The sequence below is a fragment of the Myxocyprinus asiaticus genome, chromosome 5 (genome assembly GCF_019703515.2).
Source record: "Myxocyprinus asiaticus isolate MX2 ecotype Aquarium Trade chromosome 5, UBuf_Myxa_2, whole genome shotgun sequence".
NCBI classification, from domain to species: Eukaryota; Metazoa; Chordata; class Actinopteri; order Cypriniformes; family Catostomidae; genus Myxocyprinus; species Myxocyprinus asiaticus.
Genome location: NC_059348.1, coordinates 18,915,143 through 18,940,930, shown reverse-complemented (window position 1 = coordinate 18,940,930; position 25,788 = coordinate 18,915,143). Strand labels below are relative to the sequence as shown.

The window sequence follows — 25,788 nt, the reverse complement described above, 5'->3', positions numbered from 1 at the left end:
CGTTCCAAACCTGTATGACTTTCTTTCTTCCTTGGAGATGTTGAGCAGAATGTTCCTGCTGCTCTTTTACATAAAATATGTGTACAGCAACCAGGGGCTGTCAAACTCCAAACGGGACAAAAAAGCACCATAAAAGTAGTCCATTTAACTTGGGCACTATATTTCAAGTCTTCTGTAGCCATGCAAGAAAGTGCAAGGACACGACTGTTAAAAGGTGTTATTCGCTGAAAATCTTTGCCTCCATCGCCTTTCTCAAATCTCCTTCGCATTTGCGTATATTCTAATTTGCCACGTTAAGACACGTCATGCCAGGTCACACACCAGTGATACTGAACGCCTTTGGTTCCCTCGTGTCACATGACCGATTGCGATAAGCCAAGTTTGAATAATGAGATATGACAGCAACAGTGGATGGGAAGGTTTCAGCAAGTAACAACCTAAATAACAGTCTTTTACTAACAAAAAACCATTGTATGGCTTCAGAGGACTTGGTATATAGCACCCAAGTTCTAAAGAGTGCAACAATCTGGTTTCGGAAATAAAAATCAGAAGTGCAAATACATTTTTTCCTAAGGGGAATAGATTTTTAATGATAATTTATAAACTTATAGAAACTAGTGTTGGGTGTAATCTGATTACGATGTAACTAGTTAGTGTAATCTAATTACTTTTAAAGTAAAAAAGGTAGTGTAACCCATTAAATTTTTTACTCTTGTAATCAGAGTTAAAGTTAATGACTTTTAAATACATTACTTTGGTTACACATATTTCTAATATTCATGTAGAGTACATTTAAAACAGAAATTATGTTCATACATATGCCTGTTTGCATTTCTGTGACAGCTAAAAGGTGTCAAAATATAGACATTATTTTGAATTGGTTGAGTGAAAAAACTAACTTTTCAGTAAAATGTGTTTAAGAAAGTAACTTTGAAGTAAAGTAATGAGTGATTTGATTACTTTTTGATGAAGTATTCAGTAAAGTAATCTTATCACAATTTTAGAAAAGTAATTAGTAATCTGTAATGAATTACTTTCTATGAATAACTTACACAACACTTAAAGACAGCGCACTCTGAGTTTGTTAATCGATGATGCTGAAGCCAATTTCAGTTTTTTTTATTATTATTGCATTTAGTAGTGGAATTTGTGGTGAACAACTACACTACCCATCATCCCAACGTGAAATATCGACCAATCAGAAACTCACGGCAAGCAAAGCATGCCAAAAGAGCTATGCAGTCTCCCTACACTCTCAAGCTACTTCATATTATAATATTATTTCTATACTTATCAGCTTTAAATCAATAGTTTTATATTTTCCATTGTTTTTTATTTTGATTACGTCACTGGGATTGTAGTTAATGCCCTCATGAAAAACGTTAAAGGAATATTCCGGGTTATTCTGTGCAATTGTACAATTGTAAGTGCTTTGATAAAATTATAAGCTTCACATTTTTGCCTTTAAACCCTCCAAAAATTGGCCCCATTGACTTCCATTGTAAGTGCCTCACTCACTGTGACATCGATTTTTGCTTTTTTACAGAAAGGTTTTTTAAAGAAAAGGAAGGACGGACGATTTTTGTGATCAACATTATGCCACAAATGCTGTCGACTGAGCTTAACTTTTATTGAACCTGGAATTCCTTTAAGTATAGCATAGCACACAGTCTTAACCTTTGTCTTTTTGTCAAATTTTCAAATGCTTTTTTGCTTCAGATCAAAGTTCATAATATTGTGATTCACCTCGGATCTGGTTGGTTCATGGCTTAGAACTCTTTAATGAAGTACTTTATGAAATCTCAATGAAAAAAAGTAAGGGAAAAATATATTTCCAGAACCAAGATGCCTGAAAAAGTGGGCAGGCACTGTTGTGCTCTATAGACTACTTTCATGGTGTGTAAATGATGTTTTTTCCCTTTCAGGATACTGACAGCCTGTTATCACAATTGTGCTGTGTGATATAAGAATGAGAATCTAGTACTAGCACTGTGCTATGGGGCCTCTGTCCTTTTTTTACAGACTTCTGCTTTAATGTACATATACTTGCAAGGGGTGGTTGCACCTCCAAACGCAGTGGTAAATTATCCGACAGAGCCTGTCTGCAGCAGCCTAGATATTGATCATTTCTCTTATCCAGTCGAGAGAATAAAATTACAGCACAGGTTATTCATCTGCATTCAGTGCTTGTCCAATTACAGTGCCACAATGCTGTGATGTATTTATAAATGAAAAGCCCTAAAGTACAAAGCCCTTAGGAATCAAAAAGCAATACGAACCAAAGGCAAGCAGCTAGTCATTCATTGCAATTACTGCATGCTTCAAATTCAGATGAAGAGGACTGCATTAAGGTTTTAATTATGTCTTTAAGTGTCTTTACGTATAGCTGACATCGTTGTTTGTGTGCTCTTTATTTAAGCAGACCGCAATGCAGTGATAAGCAGTATTTTTTTTCATGTGCATCCATATACTCATTTTCCTGTAACTGTAAGTCTAGCATGGCTTGATCTTAGGCTGTGGAATGGTCATAGTCTTTAATTATGCTAGAAAGATCAACACTGTTATCATGTTAATCTTTAGAGTTTTGTGTTTGTTTTGTTTTTCAGCATTAAAAACGTCACCCCTAAAGTGGGCGCACGAGAAACGCATGAGGCCATTCGCCGGGCATTCGACGTATGGCAAGGCGTTACACCGCTACGCTTTGAAGCCGTCCCCTACAGCGCTCTGGAGAGTGGCAAACGCGATGTGGACATTACCATCATCTTTGCCTCTGGTTTCCATGGTGACAGCTCTCCGTTCGATGGAGAAGGAGGCTTTCTGGCACATGCTTATTTCCCAGGGCCAGGCATAGGGGGCGACACACACTTCGACTCTGATGAACCTTGGACGCTGGGCAACCCAAACCATGATGGTGAGAGAACAGCAGGTTAGGTCACATTTTCAAATTCAACAATTAACAACCACATGAAGTAGCTATTTCACCAGGAATGCATGTTTTGTTCCAAACCAGTACAGTATAACTTTCTTCCATGGAATACAAAAGCTGATTTTTTTAGGCAGAATGTAATGAAAAAGATACAATGAAAGTGAATGGTGACTGAAGCTAAGATGAGTAAATAATAACAGAATTTTTTATTTGAGAATGAACTATCCCTTTAATGAAGAGCAGAAACAGTTGAATATGAATATTCATTATGAATAAAAAGAGACCTACACAGGCACCACTGACAATAGATAACTTCAGGAAACATATTTAAGCTAAAACCAAGAAATAATTTCTATTATAAGACTTAATTAAACTGATTAGTGCTATAATTTGCATGTTTATAATGAGCGTTTGAAACAGACTGTACTGTGTGTATCTTTATAAATACGCAATATGTCTATGTGCGTGCATGTTTCTGTGTATGTCAGGTGTCAGCTTTGTTTGATATGTAGTATTTGCGGTACGGTTGCACCCATTAAATGAGAGGTAATCAGATCCGTCTCTTGACTGCGATCCGCACTTAGAGCCACTCAGCTTTAATTACCTGGGCCCGGCTGGATTTGAAGAGCTTTTAAGATGCTCATCTCCTTCACGAAACGTCTCGGCCGAGACAGTGATGAATGGCTGTGACTACATTCTTCTCCGCTGGCATTTTTACTGCCGCCTGCACTCAGGACCCACGGTTGTTTGTTTTGCCGCTGTCTTTGGAGCTGCGCGTGCCTAGCATAATAGCTTCCCGTGGTTATGGGCTTCATTAGAGTCAACGCAGTGCGTATGGATAACATGCCGTGTGGTTTTCTTTACATTACGGTTTAATGTACAGACTGTCATTAGCCTGTGATTGAATAAGTAGCAGCAATTGGGGTATAATTTTGGAGGAGTCCCCCAGATGCAAATGTTTTCCACAGCATTCACATCATTATTGTGTTGTGAGGGGTCAGTGAAAAGATGACAGATAGCTTTCACAATAGTACCTCGCTCTGTAAATACTGTAGACCCTAATCTGCATGTGATTTTTGAATAGTACTCTACAATATAACCTGGTCCCATTGAATCTTGTTACTAAACCTACATTTTTGCTAAATGATTTACACCTGGCTCCTTGTATGTTTTGCAGCAACTCAGAGCAATGTGATTTGATGTGAGTCAAAAGTGTCATAGACGCACCACAAAATGACGTGGTTGCTTTAGCAATTGCATTTTTCATCTCACATTTGCTTTTTATGACACTTTCGGTTAGGTTTAAGTTTAAGGTTTAGGGTAGGGTGGTAGGTTTTATTCATTTAAAACTCAATAGAGCAGTAACCTTAAAAACCTCATCTGTTCGGGAGAACGTTTAACTCACTTTTAGCACCACACAGTGGACATTCCACATTGGAACTGCTGTAATAAACTAAGTAATGCAATTTTGCAAAAATGTCACCACAGTCATGCAATTTTGATGGGATCAGACTGGTACTATTTTAGATAGGTTTAAAAATCTAGCCTTATCATGCAAGATATCATGTGAGGCCACATGTCATGTGGATTATAATGCATATTTATAAGCTTTGGATGCAAATATGACCCTTCACTGCAACAAAATCACCTTAAAGTAAAAGTTCCCCCAAAAATGAAAAGTCTGTCATCATTTAATCAACCTCAGTGCATATAAAACACATACGACTTTCTTTCCTCCACAGACTACAAAAGAAGAGGTTTAGTAGAATGTAGACACTGCTCTTTTCCATACAAAGAAAGTGAATAGGTACGGGGCAAATGAGAAAATTACATAAAGTAACATAGAAATAGTCCACTCTTCTGAGTCCAAACGAAGCTTTATGTGAAGAAAAGACAGAAATTTTATGTTGATATTCACTGATAATATGGCCCTTCACCAGAAGATTTGCAGTTAAATTTCGATCTTTTTCTAATACAAAGCTATCATATGGCTTCAGAGAACTTGGAATATAATGCCAAAGTCATGTGGAATACTTTTGTGGTACTTTAATGGTGCTTTTTTTTTTGTCCTTGAGGCTTTTGGAGCCGCATCTGTTCACTGTATACTCACATTGTATGGCAGAGAGCAGCATGAACAGTCTTCAGTATTTCTTCTTATGGAAGACTTTTCATTTTTGGGTGAACAATTCTTTTAATCTATTACAGCATAGACTGTACGAATGACAAAGCACAACAATTATGTAAAGTAACTAATTATCTGATAATTAAACACAGTGCTACAATCACAATTGTTATGAGTGCTATGGTCTTTGCTTATAAGAATATGTTACGTAACATTTCAATCATAAAATGGATGAAATTTATAGGCATGGACTAAAAACGGTTCAAGGAATGAAAACCGAAAACGAACTAAATTTTAAGCAGAACATAACCGAGAACTGGAACAAAGTGATTTTCAATTGGAAGTGAAAACGTTATTTGTAAATGCTGGTAACCAGTTAAAACCAGTTAATTTCGTTCAGAGAATTTTTTCATGAAACTAAAGGCCAAAGAGTTTATCATAGTACATTTTTGAAACTACGCCAATTCATGTTGCTCGAAAAAATGAAGAATGTGCTTTGATCCTGAAGGAAACCTCTTCATCACACATTTCTTTGCATAATTGCCCATTGTAGATGTAGTATTCTGTGAATGAAGACCTTTTTAACAACTATGTATAAATACTTAATGTACTGTACAGCTAATCCAGATACAAGGAAAATATTATTAGATGTAAAAAGTACATTTCTCAGATGTTTCCAAGTCTTCACTGAATTATTGTTAGATATGATGCATTAATACAGATTTGATGCTGTCGGGTTTTGACTCCGAAGCAGATCTGTAAATAAAATTATACTTAAATTTTAATGAACTGCTTGTTATGATTTCTATGCTGATAAATCCACCACACAAGAAAAAAATTTTTTGCTAATATTTGCTTATTTTGGTGAGGCAAGTGGATTATTTTGGGCTTGATTTTCCAGACCAAGTTGCTTGTTAACACTGCAATTGGTATTTCACCCACCCCTTAGTGCAGAGTACTGTCATTTTACGTTATTAAGAACGTTACTAACCATACAAACATACATATGCCCATATATACGGTATATATATATATATATATATATATATATATATATATATATATATATACAGTGGTGTGAAAAAGTGTTTGCCCCTTCCTGATTTCTTATTTTTTTGCATGTTTGTCACACTTAAATGTTTCAGATCATCAAACAAGTTTAAATATTAGTCAAAGATAACACAAGTAAACACAAAATGCAGTTTTTAAATGATGGTTGTTATTATTAAGAGAAAACAAAATCCAAACCTACATGGCCCTGTGTGAAAAAGTGATTGCCCCCTAAACCTAATAACTGGTTGGGCCACCCTTAGCAGCAACAACTGCAATCAAGCGTTTGCGAGTCTTTTACAGCGCTGTGGAGGAATTTTGGCCCACTCATCTTTGCAGAATTGTTGTAATTCAGCCACATTGGAGGGTTTTCGAGCATGAACTGCCTTTTTAAGGTCATGCCACAGCATCTCAATAGGATTCAGGTCAGGACTTTGACTAGGCCACTCCAAAGTCTTCATTTTGTTTTTCTTCAGCCATTCAGAGGTGGACTTGCTGGTGTGTTTTGGATCATTGTCCTGCTGCAGAACCCAAGTTCGCTTCAGCTTGAGGTCACGAACAGATGGCCGGACATTCTCCTTCAGGATTTTTTGGTAGACAGCAGAATTCATGGTTTCATTTATCACAGCAAGTCTTCCAGGTCCTGAAGCAGCAAAACAGCCCCAGACCATCACACTACCACCACCATATTTTACTGTTGGTATGATGTTCTTTTTCTGAAATGCGGTGTTACTTTTACGCCAGATGTAATGGGACACACACCTTCCAAAAAGTTCAACTTTTGTCTCGTCAGTCCACAGAGTATTTTCCCAAAAGTCTTGGGGATCATCAAGATGTTTTCTGGCAAAAATGAGACGAGCCTTAATGTTCTTTTTGCTCAGCAGTGGTTTTCGTCTTGGAACTCTGCCATGCAGGCCATTTTTGCCCAGTCTCTTTCTTATGGTGGAGTCATGAACACTGACCTTAACTGAGGCAAGTGAGGCCTGCAGTTCTTTGGATGTTGTTGTGGGGTCTTTTGTGACCTCTTGGATGAGTCGTCGCTGCGCTCTTGGGGTAATTTTGGTCGGCCGGCCACTCCTGGGAAGGTTCACCACTGTTCCATGTTTTCGCCATTTGTGGATAATGGCTCTCACTGTGGTTCTCTGGAGTCCCAAAGCTTTAGAAATGGCTTTATAACCTTTTCCAGACTGATAGATCTCAATTACTTTTTCTCATTTGTTCCTGAATTTCTTTGGATCTCGGCATGATGTCTAGCTTTTGAAGATCTTTTGTTCTACTTCACTTTGTCAGGCAGGTCCTATTTAAGTGATTTCTTGATTGAGAACAGGTGTGGCAGTAATCAAGCCTGGGTGTGGCTGGAGAAATTGAACTCAGGTGTGATAAACCACAGTTAAGTTATGTTTTAACAGGTGGGGCAAACACTTTTTCACACAGGGCCATGTAGGTTTGGATTTTGTTTTCCCTTAATAATAACAACCTTCATTTAAAAACTGCAAAGGGTTATCTTTGACTAATATTTAAACTTGTTTGATGATCTGAAACATTTAAGTGTGACAAACATGGAAAAAAATAAGAAATCAGGAAGGGGGCAAACACTTTTTCACACCACTGTATATATATATATATATATATATGGACATATGTATGTTTATATAGTCTCATGCTCAGCAGCCTCCCTTGGGCATGGATGTAAATATCTATAATCTCTGTTTAGGTTAGACAGTCAGAGGCATATACACATATCTTGATGGCCCACTGTGCCCTTAGCCTTTCACTGCCGATTAATATCTCTGGCCATGTGATGCACTGAAATGCCATGACCTTAGATTACTGACAGGAAAAATACCTCACTGCGCACACAAACACACACACACACACACAGATGTGCAGTATATAGATGTAGACACACTACTGGATGAGTCATATTGCCTGATGCTTTTCTTTAATATAGCGCATCACAAAACAAGTATATAAACAAAACTAAAAGAACGGCACATCCTGTATGTTTATTTTCATGACTGTTGTTTTATACACTGTAGGCAATGACCTGTTCCTTGTGGCGGTCCATGAGCTTGGTCATGCCTTGGGACTGGAACATTCAAATGATCCTACCGCTATAATGGCTCCATTCTATCAGTACATGGACACTGACACCTTCAAACTGCCCCATGATGATCTGCAGGGCATCCAGAAAATATATGGTGGGTTTAAACCTCCAGTACCGTAATCTACTCATTTCTATGTGACATATTACAAAAAATGGCATTTTTTTGTTTACAGAACAATTATTTTAGTGGTCCTTGCTAAGTCTAGCATCACTATTACTATTGCTCATACTTGATTTGAACAAATTTTAATTCTGATATTTAAGTATTAAACTTTGGCACATTATTTTTGTGCTCTAGATATATCAAATAGAGCGGCTAATTGAAAAGGGATGTGTTATAACTTTTCTAAGCTTTCTATGCGAAAAAAATCCCATAGATTTACGTTCAAGGACTGACCCGATCCATATATAGGGACTAGAATATAACTGAGACTCATTGATGTTATTGAGATTTTCTTAATAACTTCTGCAGGGCCTCCAGACAAAAACCCTCAGCCAACTAGATTGCTCACGACTGCTACACCACCACGCCTGCTCCCTCCATCTGACCCTCGAAAACATGACCGCCAGGGTCGCCCTCATCGACCCCCACAGAAGTCAAAACCGGCCCACCCCAACTCCAAACCCAATATCTGTGACGGAGGCTTCAACACTTTGGCAATCCTGCGACAGGAGCTGTTTGTCTTCAAGGTATGAATAACAAATACGGCTGTCAATTGCTTAAAATGTTGAATCTAGTTAATTACATGATTTGCTAAAGAAAAGCCCCCAAATGTGGAAGACAAGTAAAGCATTGAACAGTCATCACAAAAAAACAAATGGCTTTTTTTGTGAAGTCCATAATTTACGAAAATTGTTTGTCTATGTATGTATATAAGCAACGGACATACTTTGCTGTTGTGTCGCTTCTTGTGTCATAGGTGCCCCATGTTAAAGATGTTGTGTCAGGTTATAATGGTTATAACATAAAGGTTGTACCTTACGCTTGAATTGCTCCGATGGCAGGAATATTACTTATTAAGGGACGATCACACTAGACTTTTAGCATCCAAAATTTTTCAGGCACCACAATGAACAGGATATGATATCACACACGAGGGCTTCTGGTTTAATAAATAATAAATCACAAATAGCAAATAATATTATATTCAAATTTTTTTACTAACTTTACTGCAACAATAAATGCATGCAGCTTTGAAATATGTATTCTTTGTAATGAGCCGATAGGTCAGTGTGTGACGTTGTGATATTCTATCAGTCACACGTCCCATCATTTGAATTCACAGGTTAGAACATGAACTTTTGTCTGCTGCAAAATATGAAATATCTTCACATAAGCTTGCATTTCCGGCCTCGTTCATATGTGTTAAATTGGAGTGAATGGAGTGCGAAGTGTAATGTGTTATTTTTGTTATTATTTGCCACACGAAATTAACACGTCATTTAATTGACAGACCTAATAATTAACCTTAGAGAAGTAAATTTTTTATTGTTAACATTTAATTTACACTACCCTTTAAAGGGGTCATGACATGAGGAATCAAATTTTCCTTGATCTTTTGGCATGTAAGAGTTCGTTGTACTATAAAAACATACTGTAAGTTTCAGAACTCAAAACTTTCTCCTCACTGCAAAAGGAGCATGTGTTGAAACCAAGCAGCCAAAACGACTCGTTCTCTACTTCCTCCACATTGTGATGTCACACTGTGGTAGACATTCACATCTGACCGCCTCCATAACAACACATCAATATTTAGTTTACCTTATCACTTCTGTAGCCCCGCCCAGAAGCTGTGAGCAATGAGATAGCAAGGAGAGAGCAGGCCAGTCAAGAGCAGAGAGCCAGTCATAACAGTGGGCATTTACTGTCAAATCTTAAAGGAGAAGCAGCACCAAAACTGAGCATTTCTGACAGAGGTTCAGAATGAGGGTGGGAAATGATCATATTTAAAAAAAAACAAAAAAAAAAAAACTTTACTAATATTATAAGTAAACCTCAAGTAACATATTTAAATAATAAAAAAAAAATGCTTTGTGTAAGAAAATTATTATTTTATTCACAGAGGAAGCTTTAAATTGATCAATAATTACAGTAAAGACATTTATAATATTAGAAGTGATTTAAATCTATTTAAATAAATGCTGTATTCTTCAAACTTTCTGTTCATCCAAAAACTTTCTAGATTTTCTAGAGAATTGGTTTCTTTTTGGTCATTTTTTAAACCAAAACTTGACTTTATACTTCAGTAGCTGAAAAAAGACACTGAATTGTGATGTCCATACTTCATTAAGTAGCACAGCCATTTTTAACTGTTCTACCAAAAAAGAAAAAAAAAAAAAAAAAAACAAATCTGAAAACTATATTAGCACATTAGAATCATTTCTAAAGTAATTCCTGGCACATAGTTTTCTAAGTAATGACTGTTGAACATGCAGCTTTGAAATCACGGCTAAAAATTTTGTTTAAAAATAAACAATAAAAAAAATATTAAACACATTTCAAAGAGTAATAATAATTTGCAGCATTTCTAATATTTAATGTAGTGTTTTGATCAATTGAATGCATCTTAGGTATCCGAAAAGCATCAATTTCTTAAAAAACAAAAAAAAACAATAATGTCTTGGTGTTTCCAAACTTTTGAAGGGTTGTGTTTAAGAGAAAGTTGTGTGCGTTTTCATTAGGATCAGTGGTTCTGGAGGGTGCGTGATAATTCTGTGGTGCCTGGATACCCAATGCAAATCAGTTACTTCTGGAGAGGTCTGCCACCTAAGATTGATGCTGTCTATGAAAACAGTGAGGGGAAGTTCGTCTTTTTCAAAGGTAAGGACTTTTCCTCCTAACTTTCGTCTTTCCAAATTTAAAATCTTATACAATCTAAATATAGACATGAAGGATTGAAGGAATCACCTCGGTCTTCAAAGTCTACTAAAAAGACCATGGGCCCTATTTTAAGAGCACTAGTGCCAAGCACAGCGCTATGCCATTAGTCATAAGTGCAAAATCAGTGGGCCTGGCCATGAAGTTTTGGTATTTTCGTGCAAGCATGCCCTAAGTCTTGGCGCAAGTAGGTTTGGCGAAAACGTATACACAACATGCAAATGGACTGGATTAAGTGCAATTTAATTCTGAGGTTTTCTCCAGTTATTATTCCACCGTCTGCATCCCCTTATATATTTCATTCCCTCAAGCACCAGCGATATAAACCAAGACAGCACATTCATAAGAAGTTGGTAGTGTAAATGGACTGTATGCAATGAATTAGAAGAATTGAAAATTACATTCTTTTGTGCATGTAATGTGCTTGATTGTCGGGTATATTTCTATGACAGTGACACTCCTTTTATACGCATGGAAAATGTGATTTGGATGCAGACTCCGTTAAATTACAGAGAATCTAAGTATTATTATTTTCATCTACTGACATACAAATCATGGCAAGTATTAACAGTGATAGTAACAGTCGATTTTGATTTTGAAAAATTAAATACATTTATTGAAACACGAAAAAATTAAACCAAACATATTTCTAAAATTAAAATTACACTTCAAACAAAACAAAGATATAATCAAAATAACGAGGTGGTTAAAAAATCATAGCCTACCAATTCCAAACATTTAACCTCCAACTTCTTCCACCGGCCTGTTTTGCAGTGACTTAAAAATCACTCTATGACAACAGGTGGAAAAATACCTTTACACTTACAAATTAGACCATAAATACAATTGTAAATTTAGACATAATAAATAATCATTGAAAAATAAACCAAGACCTATAGATAATTTAACACAAATCTCATCCATTTTTGTTTCATATAAGACTTATATAAACTCTGTTTGTCAGGGACCTAATTTGATGTTCCACAATATTTTCAGAGTTTGGACATTAACTTTATTAGCACCTGCTGGTGAAATCTCCAAACTGCAAATGCAGGAACTGAGTTTAAACTTTGTGCTAAGTTAAGACATGGTTTTCAAACACCTTAGCGCAACAACCTATTTCTCAGGAAAATAGCAAATTGCGCTTTGCTCCACTTCATTAACATACAGTACACCCACAGTTTGCACGCATACACCCACAATAGCACAAACACTCCCACCCACGCCCACTTGTGCTGGCACGAAAATTTCGATTAGAATTAGTGCTCTCACGAAAATTGGATAAAGCCCGGTGCACACTGTACGATTTTGGTCACGAGTCTGCCGTCTGAGACAAATTTCGGGAATCCTAAAAGATTTCTGTCGTCGCAGGCAAAATCAACAATCTTATAACGTTCAGTGTGACATGTTCACAGACGGCCGATTAATAGCCTTTGCAATGATCTTCAGCCTCCGACGAAGTTCTGGCAGTGTCAGAAATTTAGTATTGCAGCCGTACAGTGTGACTGCTATTACGAAGGCCAGAGGAGAAAGTCCACTCCTCTCTCGCACCCTGATTCACTTGGAAATAAACCTGCTCCGCGTTTGCACCACCATAGCAACATTTGTGCCCAGTTATCACTCTACTCAAGCTCTTTCAATGTTTTTTCATCTTTTCATTTTATATAAAAAAGTTGTAATAAATAAATAAGCAGAAAAGACTTGGAGAAAAGTGTAACACGTCAGCAATATGAAGCATTATTCCCTGAATTAAATCAATACAGAGCTTAGGCTACAAAACTAAAATAAATAAATGATTGCATTTTCTCATTTTTTTTCTTTACATTTATCGTGCATTTTCTTTACAACGTTATTTTAATTACATTTGACTTTTAATACATTTACTTTAAACATCTAGTTAAGATTCACACAACTGCAATTTTATTTAAAAATAAATAAATAAATAAAATAGAAAGATTGAACAATTTATATTGGTAAGTATTTATGGGATGTTTCAATCCAAATCAGCAAATACAGTTGGATACAATTATAGAAATCTATGTCTTGTTTGTGCATTATCTATAGGGAATTTGCAAGCGTGATATATTGTCAGCCTATATGAATTTTCGAAATTTTGTGTGGCCTATAGGTTACTAATCTAAAAGAGGAGACAGACGTACTATAACCCACCTTTTTTGTTTTCTCCAGTGTGAATGGAGAAGTTCATCATTTTTCGGGCCACAAGTCTTTTTATTTCCACAATGAATATTTTCTTGTGGTAACTCATTACTACTGTAGGCTGCCTCCTGCACTCACGTTCATTCTCAACATCTGTAATTTTGTGTATTTGTGATCAGGCTGTCTTATTATAGGTCTGTTTGACAAAATCCATCTTTCTTGTAAATGTTAGTTAGCCTATGCTCGTGATGGAGTAATATTGGAGCAATGCTGATGTCCTGACTTTCAGAGAGAGAAAACAAATGCTCCTCAGTGGTGGGCAAATTTTGCCGTTTCGCTTCTATTCCGCAACACTCCCGTAACGTGAGTCACGTTCACTGATCAGGATGATTGGAAACCACAGTTTCGTGCAGTCTGACATATATCATACAGTGTGCCATGGCGATATCAATGCGTTCATATCGAACAGTCTTACAAGCAACTCTCTTTCCAAACTTGTACAGTGTGCACCGGGCTTAAGACGTTGTGCCCGGTTGTTGAGCGTAGCGCTGTGTTGCACTTTGCGCACTCATGAAAAGAGAGCCCAATATTTTTCATCAGTTTTAGATTTTGGACCTTAACCTTTTTATTCATTATGAAGATTCTCTCATTTTTTTGTCCTAAGAGACCACTAATGGCAGTATTTTCCTCTCTGAAGGGAACCGGTTCTGGGTGTTTAAGGATACGACTCTACAGCCCACATATCCACAGGACATTTCTCTTTTTGGCAGTGGAATGCCCACACAGAGCATCGAGACAGCTGTTTGGTGGGAAGATGTGGCCAAAACCTACTTCTTCAAAGGGGATAGGTCAGTTTTACAGCTTCCTGGAATTGTGATAATACCTCAGTGGGACCAAGTGGGAACTGCCTTCACTTGATTGTTCCTGAAATGACTGAGAATGTCTGTTTCTGTCCATTATCCACAGGTACTGGAGATACAATGAGGACATGAGGACCATGGACCCTGGATACCCAAAACCTATTACTGTCTGGAAGGGCATCCCAGACTCTCCACAGGGAGCCTTTGTGGACAAAGCGAATGGTAAGTCATTGAGTTTGACTGTGACTGTGCAGACGGACTGTGCACTTATAAAAGAAATACTCGATTCTGATTGGCTGGAATATGTGTGTTTAAACCGTTTAATGCACAGGTAGTTCAGGTCAGATTTAATCACCGTTCTACAGTTTATTATTGCGCCTACTCTGCTGTCTTCCTTACTGAGACATTGCGAGAGTTTTATGCCTCTTTTCGAACTACCTCTAGACGTATATAGTGTAGCAAGTCTGATGAGTATTAGAGTCCAGATTAACCATCACACCACAAAACACATCATCAAGTTATGCAATGCTGTCTTTAACTGATTACTGAGTACGTTGTGTATTAAAATCTTTTATCGCACACCTAGCCTTCAATTATCCCTTACATTACAGTTGTAAGACATTTACACAACACTCACTAAAACACAAATCCAGCGATGAAATTTATTCTGAAACTTTTTAAAAATATATTTTAATGTACCATTTTTTTAAAATATTATTTTTGTAGCCATGGCCTGGCGGTTATCCCACATGCATAGACACATTGAGCTTTGGTTATTCACATGGGCAATGGGAGTTCAAATCTGGCTTTCAACATCCACCACCTACTGTATGGTTCAAGATGTGGACATTGCAATATTTTGAAACTGGGTGGGATTTCATATTCTTCAGCTAAGAAGAATTTAGCTCACTATATGAGTCAAATCTCATGTTTTCTTTCTCCCTTATAAGGCTTCACATACTTCTACAAGGGCAAAGAGTACTGGAAGTTCAACAATCAGCGGCTGAGGGTGGAGCCAGGCTACCCCAGGTCCATCCTGAGGGATTTCATGGGCTGTGACGGCTTGCCGACGGACCCCGACTGGGACTGGAGTCCTCCACAGGAAGAGGAACCACCGCAGTATGACCATGATGATGTTGACATTGTGCTGAAGCTGGAGAGCAGCGGTGGTGCTGAGAAAGCAGTGGCCATCTCTATCCCCTGCGTCCTTGCCCTCTGCATGATGGTGCTGCTGTACACCGTGTTCCGCTTCAAGAGGAAGGACACCCAGCGCCACATACTGTACTGCAAGCGATCCATGCAGGAGTGGGTCTGAGAAACAAGGGTCCGACTGCCACTGCAAAAACTCTTTACATCTTAAAAATCCCCTTAAAGGTACAGGGTTCAAGTAATTGGCTCCCTCTTGAGGCGTCGAGTCTGGAGTTTGTGTTTGTCGGTATTTGTTGGCAAATGACAAGGACGACATGAACAAACAACACGCCAACTTTCTCTTCCCTGTGTCAGATTTTGTAGGTGGCAGTGTGTCTTTTTTTTATGGTTCTGGACCTCTGTGTGGCTTTGGGCGACCATTTTTTGTCCTCTGCAGGGGTGAACTGTTACTCTACAAATCATAATTATTGACTTTTCAACTGACTAGAGAATTATTTATCTCTGAACTACTGATCTCGATACTCACTTGTGTCTCTCTCCGAAATACTTGCTTGTGTTGAAAAACTGATACCCAAACCAAATATGCCCTTAGTGTCCAAAGAGGATTTCTTCATTCACATCACTGGATATTCTGAGATGACCAACTTACCGATTATTATTTGAGTTCCATTCAGCTGCAATCATCTTCAGGATATATGGGACCTATCTGCTTTGAAACCAGAAAAAACATGACATATAACATTGGGGCTACCTGCAATATTTTGTCGAATGCCTTAATCATATACAGTACTGAGTTTATTTTTGTGTATTTGTGTACATGTGCCTGTGTGAATGTGACCTTTTCCATGACTCTAGGTGGATTTTTTCACCGCTCTTTAGATGCACTGCTGACTGACAGAAATGTGCAGTAAGAAGTGCCACTGACTGTTCAAAAGTTGAATTGAAACCAAGTGTATAGCTGCCATCCGCATTCTTTATGTCTGCATTTTCCCATTCTTCAAGCTGCAGCATTGAAAATGTAACTTTTGGTTAAGTGCTTCCAATCAAATTCTAAAGAATTTATTAAACAGAAGAATGCTTTTTAGCATAAATTCTTAATGAACCTTCCTGTTGAGCTCAAGAAACAATAAAATATCAACACAATACCATAGAATGTTATACTACTGTATATAAGAACCAGTGACATTAGCATAGTTTGCAATGCAGTTATTTTTTATTTTTTTATTTTTTTTTGGCAAAATTAGCATTTCCTGATGGAATTATCAGTGCTTACAAGGCAGCAAAATACTAGTGTTTAAGTTTTAGGCAAGGTTAAGTTTTAGGCTTTGGTTCTGTATAAAGAAAATGCTGCTTCAGAGCTGCATGTCTCATTTTTTGTCAGCTGTGCACAAAAACACAGAATGCAACACTTGGTTAAATTGACCTTTGTAAGGTTAGACGCCATATGCTGTATAATTGGACACAAATGAATACAAGGATTTATATATATATATATATATATATATATATATATATATATATATATATATATGTATATAAATCTTTTTTTATTTATTTTTTTCAAATGACAACACTGATTGGCTGATGGGACCACAAGAACATGCACAGTCCCAAGCCCTTCACTAGGGTTACCAACTGTACCGTATTAGCTAGGATGATTTTGAATGGTGATTTTGAAAAAAATGCATATCAGTCACTGAACTCACCAAATGTTACTGTTTAATATTCCTTTTGAGTGTATTTTGGAAGTGGAGTAATGTGTTATTGTCACATGCCTTGTTTTGCTCTCTCTTTTTTTTATTAATCTCATTCTAAAGGCTTATAAAGGACTGTGGTGTTTTTCGCCATATCATCAGCATCTTCCAGTTGCACATGAATCTCCATCTGTAAGCTGGTATTTTCATCATTAACAGAAGAATATGCCCCGTTCTACCTTTGAGGTGTCTGTGTATTGGATGTGTATCTGAACATGCTGTATATATATATCATGTATAGTGTCTTTACTATGGATACGAAAGGTAAATTATGCAGTACATCAATAATAAGATATTATCTATTATCAGATGTGCCATGCAAATCATTCTTGTGAACTCTAAGGAGGAAATGTTAACAAAATGTTCCAGGCAACCATAAGACAAAAACATGTAATTTATCACTGAGATCCATTAAAGGTTGTTTGGATGATATAATTAAACAATTATATATTAAATAACATATTGTGTTTCTAATATCACAACTTTATTTTGTTTGGGAGTAACTTGATTGATCAATTCTGGAATTAGATTGTTTTGTAGAGTTATTTTATTTTAAAGAGAGTTTCTGTATAGGCACATACCATTAAGGGGATCGTTCACCCAAAAATGAAAATTCTCTCATCTTTTACTCACCCTCATGCCATCCCAGATGTGTATGACTTTCTTTCTTCTGCAGAACACAAAGATTTTTAGAAGAATATTTCAGCTCTGTAAGTCCACACAATGCAAGTGAAAGGTGACCAGAACTTTAAAGCTCCAAAAAGCACATAAAGTCAGCATTAACATAATTCATCAGACTCCAGTGGTTTAATCCATGTCCTCTGAAGTGATCCAGTTGGTTTACGGTGAGAACAGACCAAAATAAAATTCCCTTTTCACTATAAATCTTGACAGCAGTTTCCTTGGTGATCATGATTTCAAGCTCGATTAAACTTCCTATCGCGCCATCTAGTGTTCTGTGCATGCATCAAGAACTAGGAAGTGTAATCGAGCTTGAAATCTTGATTGTGCTGAGAGACTGCATTGGCAAGATGTACAGTGAAAAAGGAGTTACATCTGGGTCTGTTTCTCACCCAAAATCAACTGGATCGCTTCAGAAGAGATTGATTAAACCTCTGGAGTCATATGGATTACCTTTATGCTGACTTTATCTCCATTTTAGAGCTTCACATTTCTGGCTACCATTCACTTGCACTGAATGGACCTGCTGAGCTGAAATAATTTTCTAAAAATCTGCGTTTGTGTTCTGCAGAAGAAAGAAAGTCTTACACATCTGGGATGGCATGAGAGCCCCCCACCCCCCCAGACTTTACTTATTTAGATAAATAATGAATCTAGAGAATATGTGGAGATGGGGTGGAGGTGGGATGTCAGGAGAGTTGTCTCAGGAAGCAGGTAAGCAGTGGCTTATATACTCCTGCTTGTGGGCTGTGATTTGTCAGATTAAAATTAACATGCTCCTCCCGAACCTAAGTTAATTAACTTAAATTAAAGGGATAGTTCACCTAAAAACTAAAATTCTCTCATTATTTACTCACCCTCATGCCATCCCAGATATGTATGACTTTCCTTCTTCTGCTGAACACAAATGAAGATTTTCAGAAGAATATCTCAGCTCTTTTGGTCCATTCAGTGCAAGTGAATAGCCAAAACTTTGAAGAACTTTGAAGCTCCAAAAAGCACATAAAGGCAGCATAAACGTAATCCATAAGACTCCAGTGTTTTAAACCATATCTTCAGAAGCGATATGATAAGGTGAGAAACAAATCAATATTTAAGTCCTTTTTTTCTATAAATCCGCACTTTCACATTCTTTTTCTATTGTTTTTGGCAATTCTCATTTTTCGTGCATATCGCCACCTACTGGGCAGGGAGGAGAATTTATAGTAAAAAAAGAACTTAAATATTGATCTGTGTTTTGAGTGTTTTAACTACTGTAGGTGTTTGAAAAATAAGCCAAAGAAAACATGTTTGTGTAATTGAATCAAGATTTTGTGAAATAGCCCTTGTGACATATACAGTATACCTGTATACTGAGTATATCTGTACCAGAATTACATTAGTGTCGGTGAAACATGCTCACTAGCCAAAAATGGCAAGACTTCTTTTTTTAAAAAAATTAAATAGCTACACTAATGGTTTATATCCCTTCACCTCTTTGCTCGCTTCACTCCAAAATGCAATCAGTGTAAAATAGGCCACAGTCACACCTTCTATTTAGTGTAGAGTTCAGTGCAATGATGAACAAAGTGTGTGATTTAAATGAGTGTGAGCAGATTGTACAGGGATGGGTCACTGCATCTCCAAAGAAATGAACACATTCATACCACACAAGTTTACTCACGTACTGGATCTGCAACCCTGAACTGGACCCCTCATTAACCAAACATAAACTTTAAAGAGTCTGGGTCCTGTCGTAAGTGTTTAGAAGTCAATTTGAGCTATACAGGTGCATCTCAATAAATTAGAATGTCATGGAAAAGTTCATTTATTTCAGTAATTCAACTCAAATTGTGAAACTCGTGTATTAAATAAATTCAATGCACACAGACTGAAGTAGTTTAAGTCTTTGGTTCTTTTAATTGTGATGATTTTGCTCACATTTAACAAAAACCCACCAATTCACTATCTCAAAAAATTAGAATACATCATAAGACCAATAAAAAAAAAAAAAAAATTTTAGTGAATTGTTGGCCTTCTGGAAAGTATGTTAATTTACTGTATATGTACTCAATACTTGGTAGGGGCTCCTTTTGCTTTAATTACTGCCTCAATTCGGCGTGGCATGGAGGTGATCAGTTTGTGGCACTGCTGAGGTGGTATGGAAGCCCAGGTTTCTTTGACAGTGGCCTTCAGCTCATCTGCATTTTTTGGTCTCTTGTTTCTCATTTTCCTCTTGACAATACCCCATAGATTCTCTATGGGGTTCAGGTCTGGCGAGTTTGCTGGCCAGTCAAGCACACCAACACCATGGTCATTTAACCAACTTTTGGTGCTTTTGGCAGTGTGGGCAGGTGCCAAATCCTGCTGGAAAATGAAATCAGCACCTTTAAAAAGCTGGTCAGCAGAAGGAAGCATGAAGTGCTCCAAAATGTCTTGGTAAACGGGTGCAGTGACTTTGGTTTTCAAAAAACACAATGGACCAACACCAGCAGATGACATTGCACCCCAAATCATCACAGACTGTGGAAACTTAACACTGGACTTCAAGCAACTTGGGCTATGAGCTTCTCCACCCTTCCTCCAGACTCTAGGACCTTGGTTTCCAAATGAAATACAAAACTTGCTCTCATCTGAAAAGAGGACTTTGGACCACTGGGCAACAGTCCAGTTCTTCTTCTCCTTAGCCCAGGTAAGACGCCTCTGACGTTGTCTGTGGTTCAGGAGTGGCTTAACAAGAGGAATACGACAACTGTAGCCAAATTCCTTGACACGTCTGTGTGTGGTGGCTCTTGATGCCTTGACCCCAGCCTCAGTCCATTCCTTGTGAAGTTCACCCAAATTCTTGAATCGATTTTGCTTGACAATCATAAGGCTGCGGTTCTCTCGGCTGGTTGTGCATCTTTTTCTTCCACACTTTTTCCTTCCACTCAACTTTCTGTTAACATGCTTGGATACAGCACTCTGTGAACAGCCAGCTTCTTTGGCAATGAATGTTTGTGGCTTACCCTCCTTGTGAAGGGTGTCAATGATTGTCTTCTGGACAACTGTCAGATCAGCAGTCTTCCCCATGATTGTGTAGCCTAGTGAACCAAACTGAGAGACCATTTTGAAGGCTCAGGAAACCTTTGCAGGTGTTTTGAGTTGATTAGCTGATTGGCATGTCACCATATTCTAATTTTTTGAGATAGTGAATTGGTGGGTTTTTGTTAAATGTGAGCCAAAATCATCACAATTAAAAGAACCAAAGACTTAAACTACTTCAGTCTGTGTGCATTGAATTTATTTAATACACGAGTTTCACAATTTGAGTTGAATTACTGAAATAAATGAACTTTTCCACGACATTCTAATTTATTGAGATGCACCTGTATATCCTCCACTGACACCACTAGTGGAAGTTTTTTTTTATTTTTTATTACTTTCTTCAAACAATGCTAGCCATAGAATTAAAGTTTTTCGTAAAGTTTACAAGCTGAGCAGCAGTGAGAACGGAATTATTTTATTTAGAAAATCTGAGTGTGTGCAATCATTACACACAACTTACATTTAAAAATCTGCATTCTAAACATATAATAAAATGTGTTTCAATTTATAGTATATAAATTATAGTCTATATATATATAGTATAGTCTCTTCATGGTGTAAATTAAAGGGAACGTAACAACCTGTAAATATTTGAAAGTAGACATTTATAGGTAGTTTAATATCTGTTATACATACATGGCCTTTAATGATATGCAAAAATAAGCTACAACTGATTGTCTTTTTCAGACAAACCAGAATGAGTCTTAGTCTGATGGTCATTTTGACTGGACATTCTTAAAACAAACAAAAACATATGCTGGCATGAGACACTCAGTGTCATAAGGGTTACAGGGCTCTGGAGGAGAACTGAATTTAAATAGAACTGAATTCAGATGCCTGTTTTATATTTTAAATTATGTCAATATACAGTAATGGTCCACACTTAGGACAAGAAATTAGATGACATATTAAAATCATCATTTATTTGACAGATGACCATGGTAAAGTAACACAACTTTTATACTTACTGTGTGTAGAAATAAAATATCTGTAAAAATATAATTAATAAGGATCTATTTTGTTGTTGTTGTTAATTCAATAAATGTTATATATCATTATGCATTTTTGTGTAATTACAAATATTAACCATTATACAGGAGGAAATGCATAATATTAATTCTAAAAAATAAATAAATAAAAAAGGAAAAGTGCTAAAGGAAGGTAAAAATATGTAAAGCAAAATAAAGGTTATAAAATACATATAAATAATATTAGGATCTAATCTATGAATATGTTTGCTGAGGTAGTGAGATTTGTCAAATATATAGTATTAGTAAAGGAGTTATAAATGTTAGTTGAGCTTAAAAATATTAACAGCAGATGGTGCCATTCCACCACTAAAAGGAACAACAAGTAACTGAAGCGGGTTGAGTTTGCCAAATTGCCTAAAACAATTATTTACCCACCTTTTCACATTTGTTGTTGTTACTGCATGAATCATGGAAGTTTTAAAGAGTATAGATCACCTGAAAATGACAATTCAGTAATCATTTATTCACCCTCATGTCATTCCAATGAGTTTCTTTCTTCTGTAGAGCACCTTAGGAGAAGTTTAGCACCATGTCTGAGCTGCTTTCTTCCATACAATAAAAGTGGGCATGGACCAGGGGCTGTTGAGCTCTAAACATGATAATAAGCATAATTAAAGACTCTTTATGACTTAGACACTGCATTTCGCAACAATTAACGTTACTATAACAAAATGTTTACAAACTGACTTTTTCGTGCCCCTTTGTACGTTTCGTCACAGTTTTCTGGTGAAATTAACACTAGAGGCGCTACGACAACAGTGCGTTTTTTTTTTTTTTCACTTTCACACAAATTGACTACAATGGTTGATTATGACTTCATAAACACTTATTTTTTGCACCATTACTCACACACTGCTATATTCTGATATCAAACACTTTTCCTCGAATGCATAATTTCAAAAACGATACATTTTAATGCTTGTTTTACAGACCCACCTACATTTACACACCTATTCCAATGTGACTGGTGTGACTGGGGTAGCTCACTTTATAGAGTGTTGGACTTGGAACCTGAAAGACCGTGGTTTAAACCCAGCCAAACATGCAAGCTGACATGCGAAACAAAATTGTCATAGCAGTGACACAAAATGACATGGTTGCTTCAGAAAATATGCTTTCCATTGTTTTTGGACACTATCAATTAAGTTTAGGTGTTTGGTCAGAGTAAGGATGTCTGTTTTGTTTATCTCTCATTTGATTTTAGGACACTATTGGTTAGGGTTAAGTGGAAGTTTTAGGTTAGGGAGGTACATTTTACTCATTAAAACCTCCATCTAATATTCACATTAAAAACCTTGACTGAATACGTCACCATTTCACCCACTTTTAACGCCCCCCGCTGGACATTTCACTGGGAAACTATAGCCAAACATGTAATCAGGCACATAATTTTGTTTTTCCAAAAATGTTGCCACGGTCACGTAATGTTCATGAGATCAGGCTGGCATATCAAGTCTTCTAAAGCTATATGTACAGTATATCACTACATTCAAAATTGAAGTATCTTACGTAAAGTCACTGATCAGAAGTAGTTCTCTGAACAGTATTTGTCCTCTATTTTTCTTGTAAATGACACTTGAAAAAGTTAGAATCACTTCGCTCAACCAGTTCCGGGTGCGAAGATCCATGGGCCTTAACAATTTCAAGAGAAAAATGATCCGTATATGACACTTCAACATGAAAATATGGAACAATTATGAATCTGCCCAGAGACTTTCTTCAAACTGAATGTTTGAGCAGCCTACATCAAATTCTAAAGGAGGTAAATCCTCCATGACAGAGATAGGATAAACTGCAAGTCAGAGATTACAAATGCACATGAACCTCATATATCTGTGTGGCAAGATTAAATTCTTTGTTGAAGAAAAGTCATATCACATCTATGCTGGAGTTTGCCCAAAGCATCTGAGAGATTCAGCCATTTGGAGGAAGATTCTATGGTTTGATGGGACCAAAATGGATCAAATTTGGGAAACTGTGCTGGGAACTACAACTTGGAACTTGATTCCAAAAGGATGTCAATGACCTAAAACACAGATGTCACATGAGAGTCAGAAAAAAGTACACTTTAATTTAACCATTTACTCATCCTTGTGTCATCCCAGATGTGTATGACTTTCTTTCTTCTGCAGAACACAAATGAAGATATTTAGAAGAATATCTCAGCTTTGTAGGTTCATACAATGCAAGTGAATGGTGGACAGAACTGTGAAGCTCCATAAAGCACATAAAGGCAGCATAAAATTAATCCATAAGACTCCAGTGGTTAAATCCATATCTTCAGAAGTGATATAATAGGTGTAGGTGAGAAACAGATCAATATTTAAGTCCTTTTTACTATAAATCTCCACCTTTGACCAGCCCTAACCAGTAGGTGGTGATATGCACGAAGAATGCGAATCGGCAAAAACAAAAGAAGAGGAATGTGGAAGTGAAAGTGAAAGTGGAGATTTATAGTAAAAAGGGAATTAAATATTGATCTGTTTCTCACCCACACCTACCATATCACTTCTGAAGACATAGATTTAACCACTGCAGTCTTATGGATTACTTTTATGCTGACTGTATGTGCTTTTTGGAGCTTTCAATTTCTGGCCAACATTCACTTGCATTGAATGGACCGAAAGAGCTGAGATATTCTTCTAAAAACCTTCATTTGTGTTCTGCAGAAGAAAGAAAGTCATACACATCTGATGATGGCATGAGGGTGAGTAAATGGTGAGAGAATTAAAATTTTTGGGTGAACTATCCATTTAACATACTTCTGTATACATCTGTTTTGGTATTATATTTGCTCAGATGAATAAAACAAGTCATTGACATTTATCTCTCAGAAACCTTGAGATGTTAACATCTGTCATCAACACAGTGGGTGTTTTATTCTTGTGAGGTTTGAAATTGAGACACAGAGCACCATTTCTCACCCCTTTCTTTAAAAGGCATGAGCCCACACTGAGAGAGCAGGGCTCTCCATAAATTAGTCAGAGGTCTTGCTGGGAGAGTTCAGTGGTGAATGAGGTGATTTCAGTTATTTTTCATACTCCTCTGCTGTCGCTCAGTTTTGCCTTCATAACACAGACAGAGTGAGTTATCAAATCACCAACACTACTGAGACCTCTAATGCAGATGAGTTGCAGTCAGTCAGTCAGAGATTTATTGCATGAAGTCCTCTGGAATTGACTAACAACAGTCAGGTGATCAGGTTACAGCATCGTTCTTATATTTATGCATCTACATTATCTACTCATTTCTTTTTTTGTTCATTCTTGTGTGAAAGTTAATTAAAACATGTATTCTGAAGTCTAGATTGATCAACCACTAAATATTCACTTAAACTGGGTGATGCTGAATAAAATGAAATGTACATTTGTTACACATAAAACACACAAGAATGTTAGGGCCTGACAGCCTCAGTGACCATTCACTTTCATTGCACCCCTTCCAGTGAATGGTGACTGAGGCTGCCAGTCAGTCTGCCCCCATAGGATTTGAAAAAACATGAGGGTGAGTAAATGATGACAGAAATGTCTTTTTTGAGGAAACTAACCTGTTCAGTGCTTCTTTATACAATGATTTTGATCATACCAGACTGTTCTGTAGGCTATCTGTGAATTTAGTAACATAAGGGTCAATTTCCTGCAGAGACTACTATAATAATTACTATAATTTTGTTGCTTGCCAGTTTAAAGCTTGCCCTCATGATGTTATGGTGTTCATGGTGGTTGCCAGTGTGTTGCTAAGCGGTTGCTTAGGTGTTCAGAGTGGTTTTTAGCATTTTGTTATGCAATTTCTAAGGTGTGTTTAATGGTTTGTAGCATATTGCTATGAGATGCTAAAGGTGTCCTGAGTCGTTTTAGCATGCTGCTATGCGATTGTGATTACTAAGAGTTTGTGGCAAATTTGCCACTGATTATTTTCACATGTAAATGAGCTTTGCAGCAAACTTGCAGCAAAATGTCCATTGTTGCCAAAGGTTTGCTGCATGTTTACGACTACCGATAAAGAGC

At 37.0% G+C, this 25,788-nt stretch overlaps 1 protein-coding gene across 2 annotated transcripts in view; it reads left to right on the top strand.

The window, feature by feature from the left end:
- Window positions 1-17,494, top strand: part of LOC127441582 (matrix metalloproteinase-16-like) — a 42,468-nt gene extending 24,974 nt beyond the window's left edge. The window contains exons 4-10 of one of the 2 annotated variants that reach the window (XM_051699163.1): window positions 2,607-2,911; window positions 8,138-8,299; window positions 8,678-8,895; window positions 10,888-11,026; window positions 13,938-14,088; window positions 14,207-14,322; window positions 15,051-17,494. In XM_051699163.1, coding sequence (XP_051555123.1) covers window positions 2,607-2,911; window positions 8,138-8,299; window positions 8,678-8,895; window positions 10,888-11,026; window positions 13,938-14,088; window positions 14,207-14,322; window positions 15,051-15,415 — 1,456 coding nt within the window. In that variant the 3' untranslated portion in view covers window positions 15,416-17,494. Of the gene's footprint in view, window positions 1-2,606; window positions 2,927-8,137; window positions 8,300-8,677; window positions 8,896-10,887; window positions 11,027-13,937; window positions 14,089-14,206; window positions 14,323-15,050 lie in introns of both variants that reach the window. The other variant, XM_051699162.1, reaches the window with a different exon arrangement.
- Window positions 17,495-25,788: the final 8,294 nt, after the last annotated feature.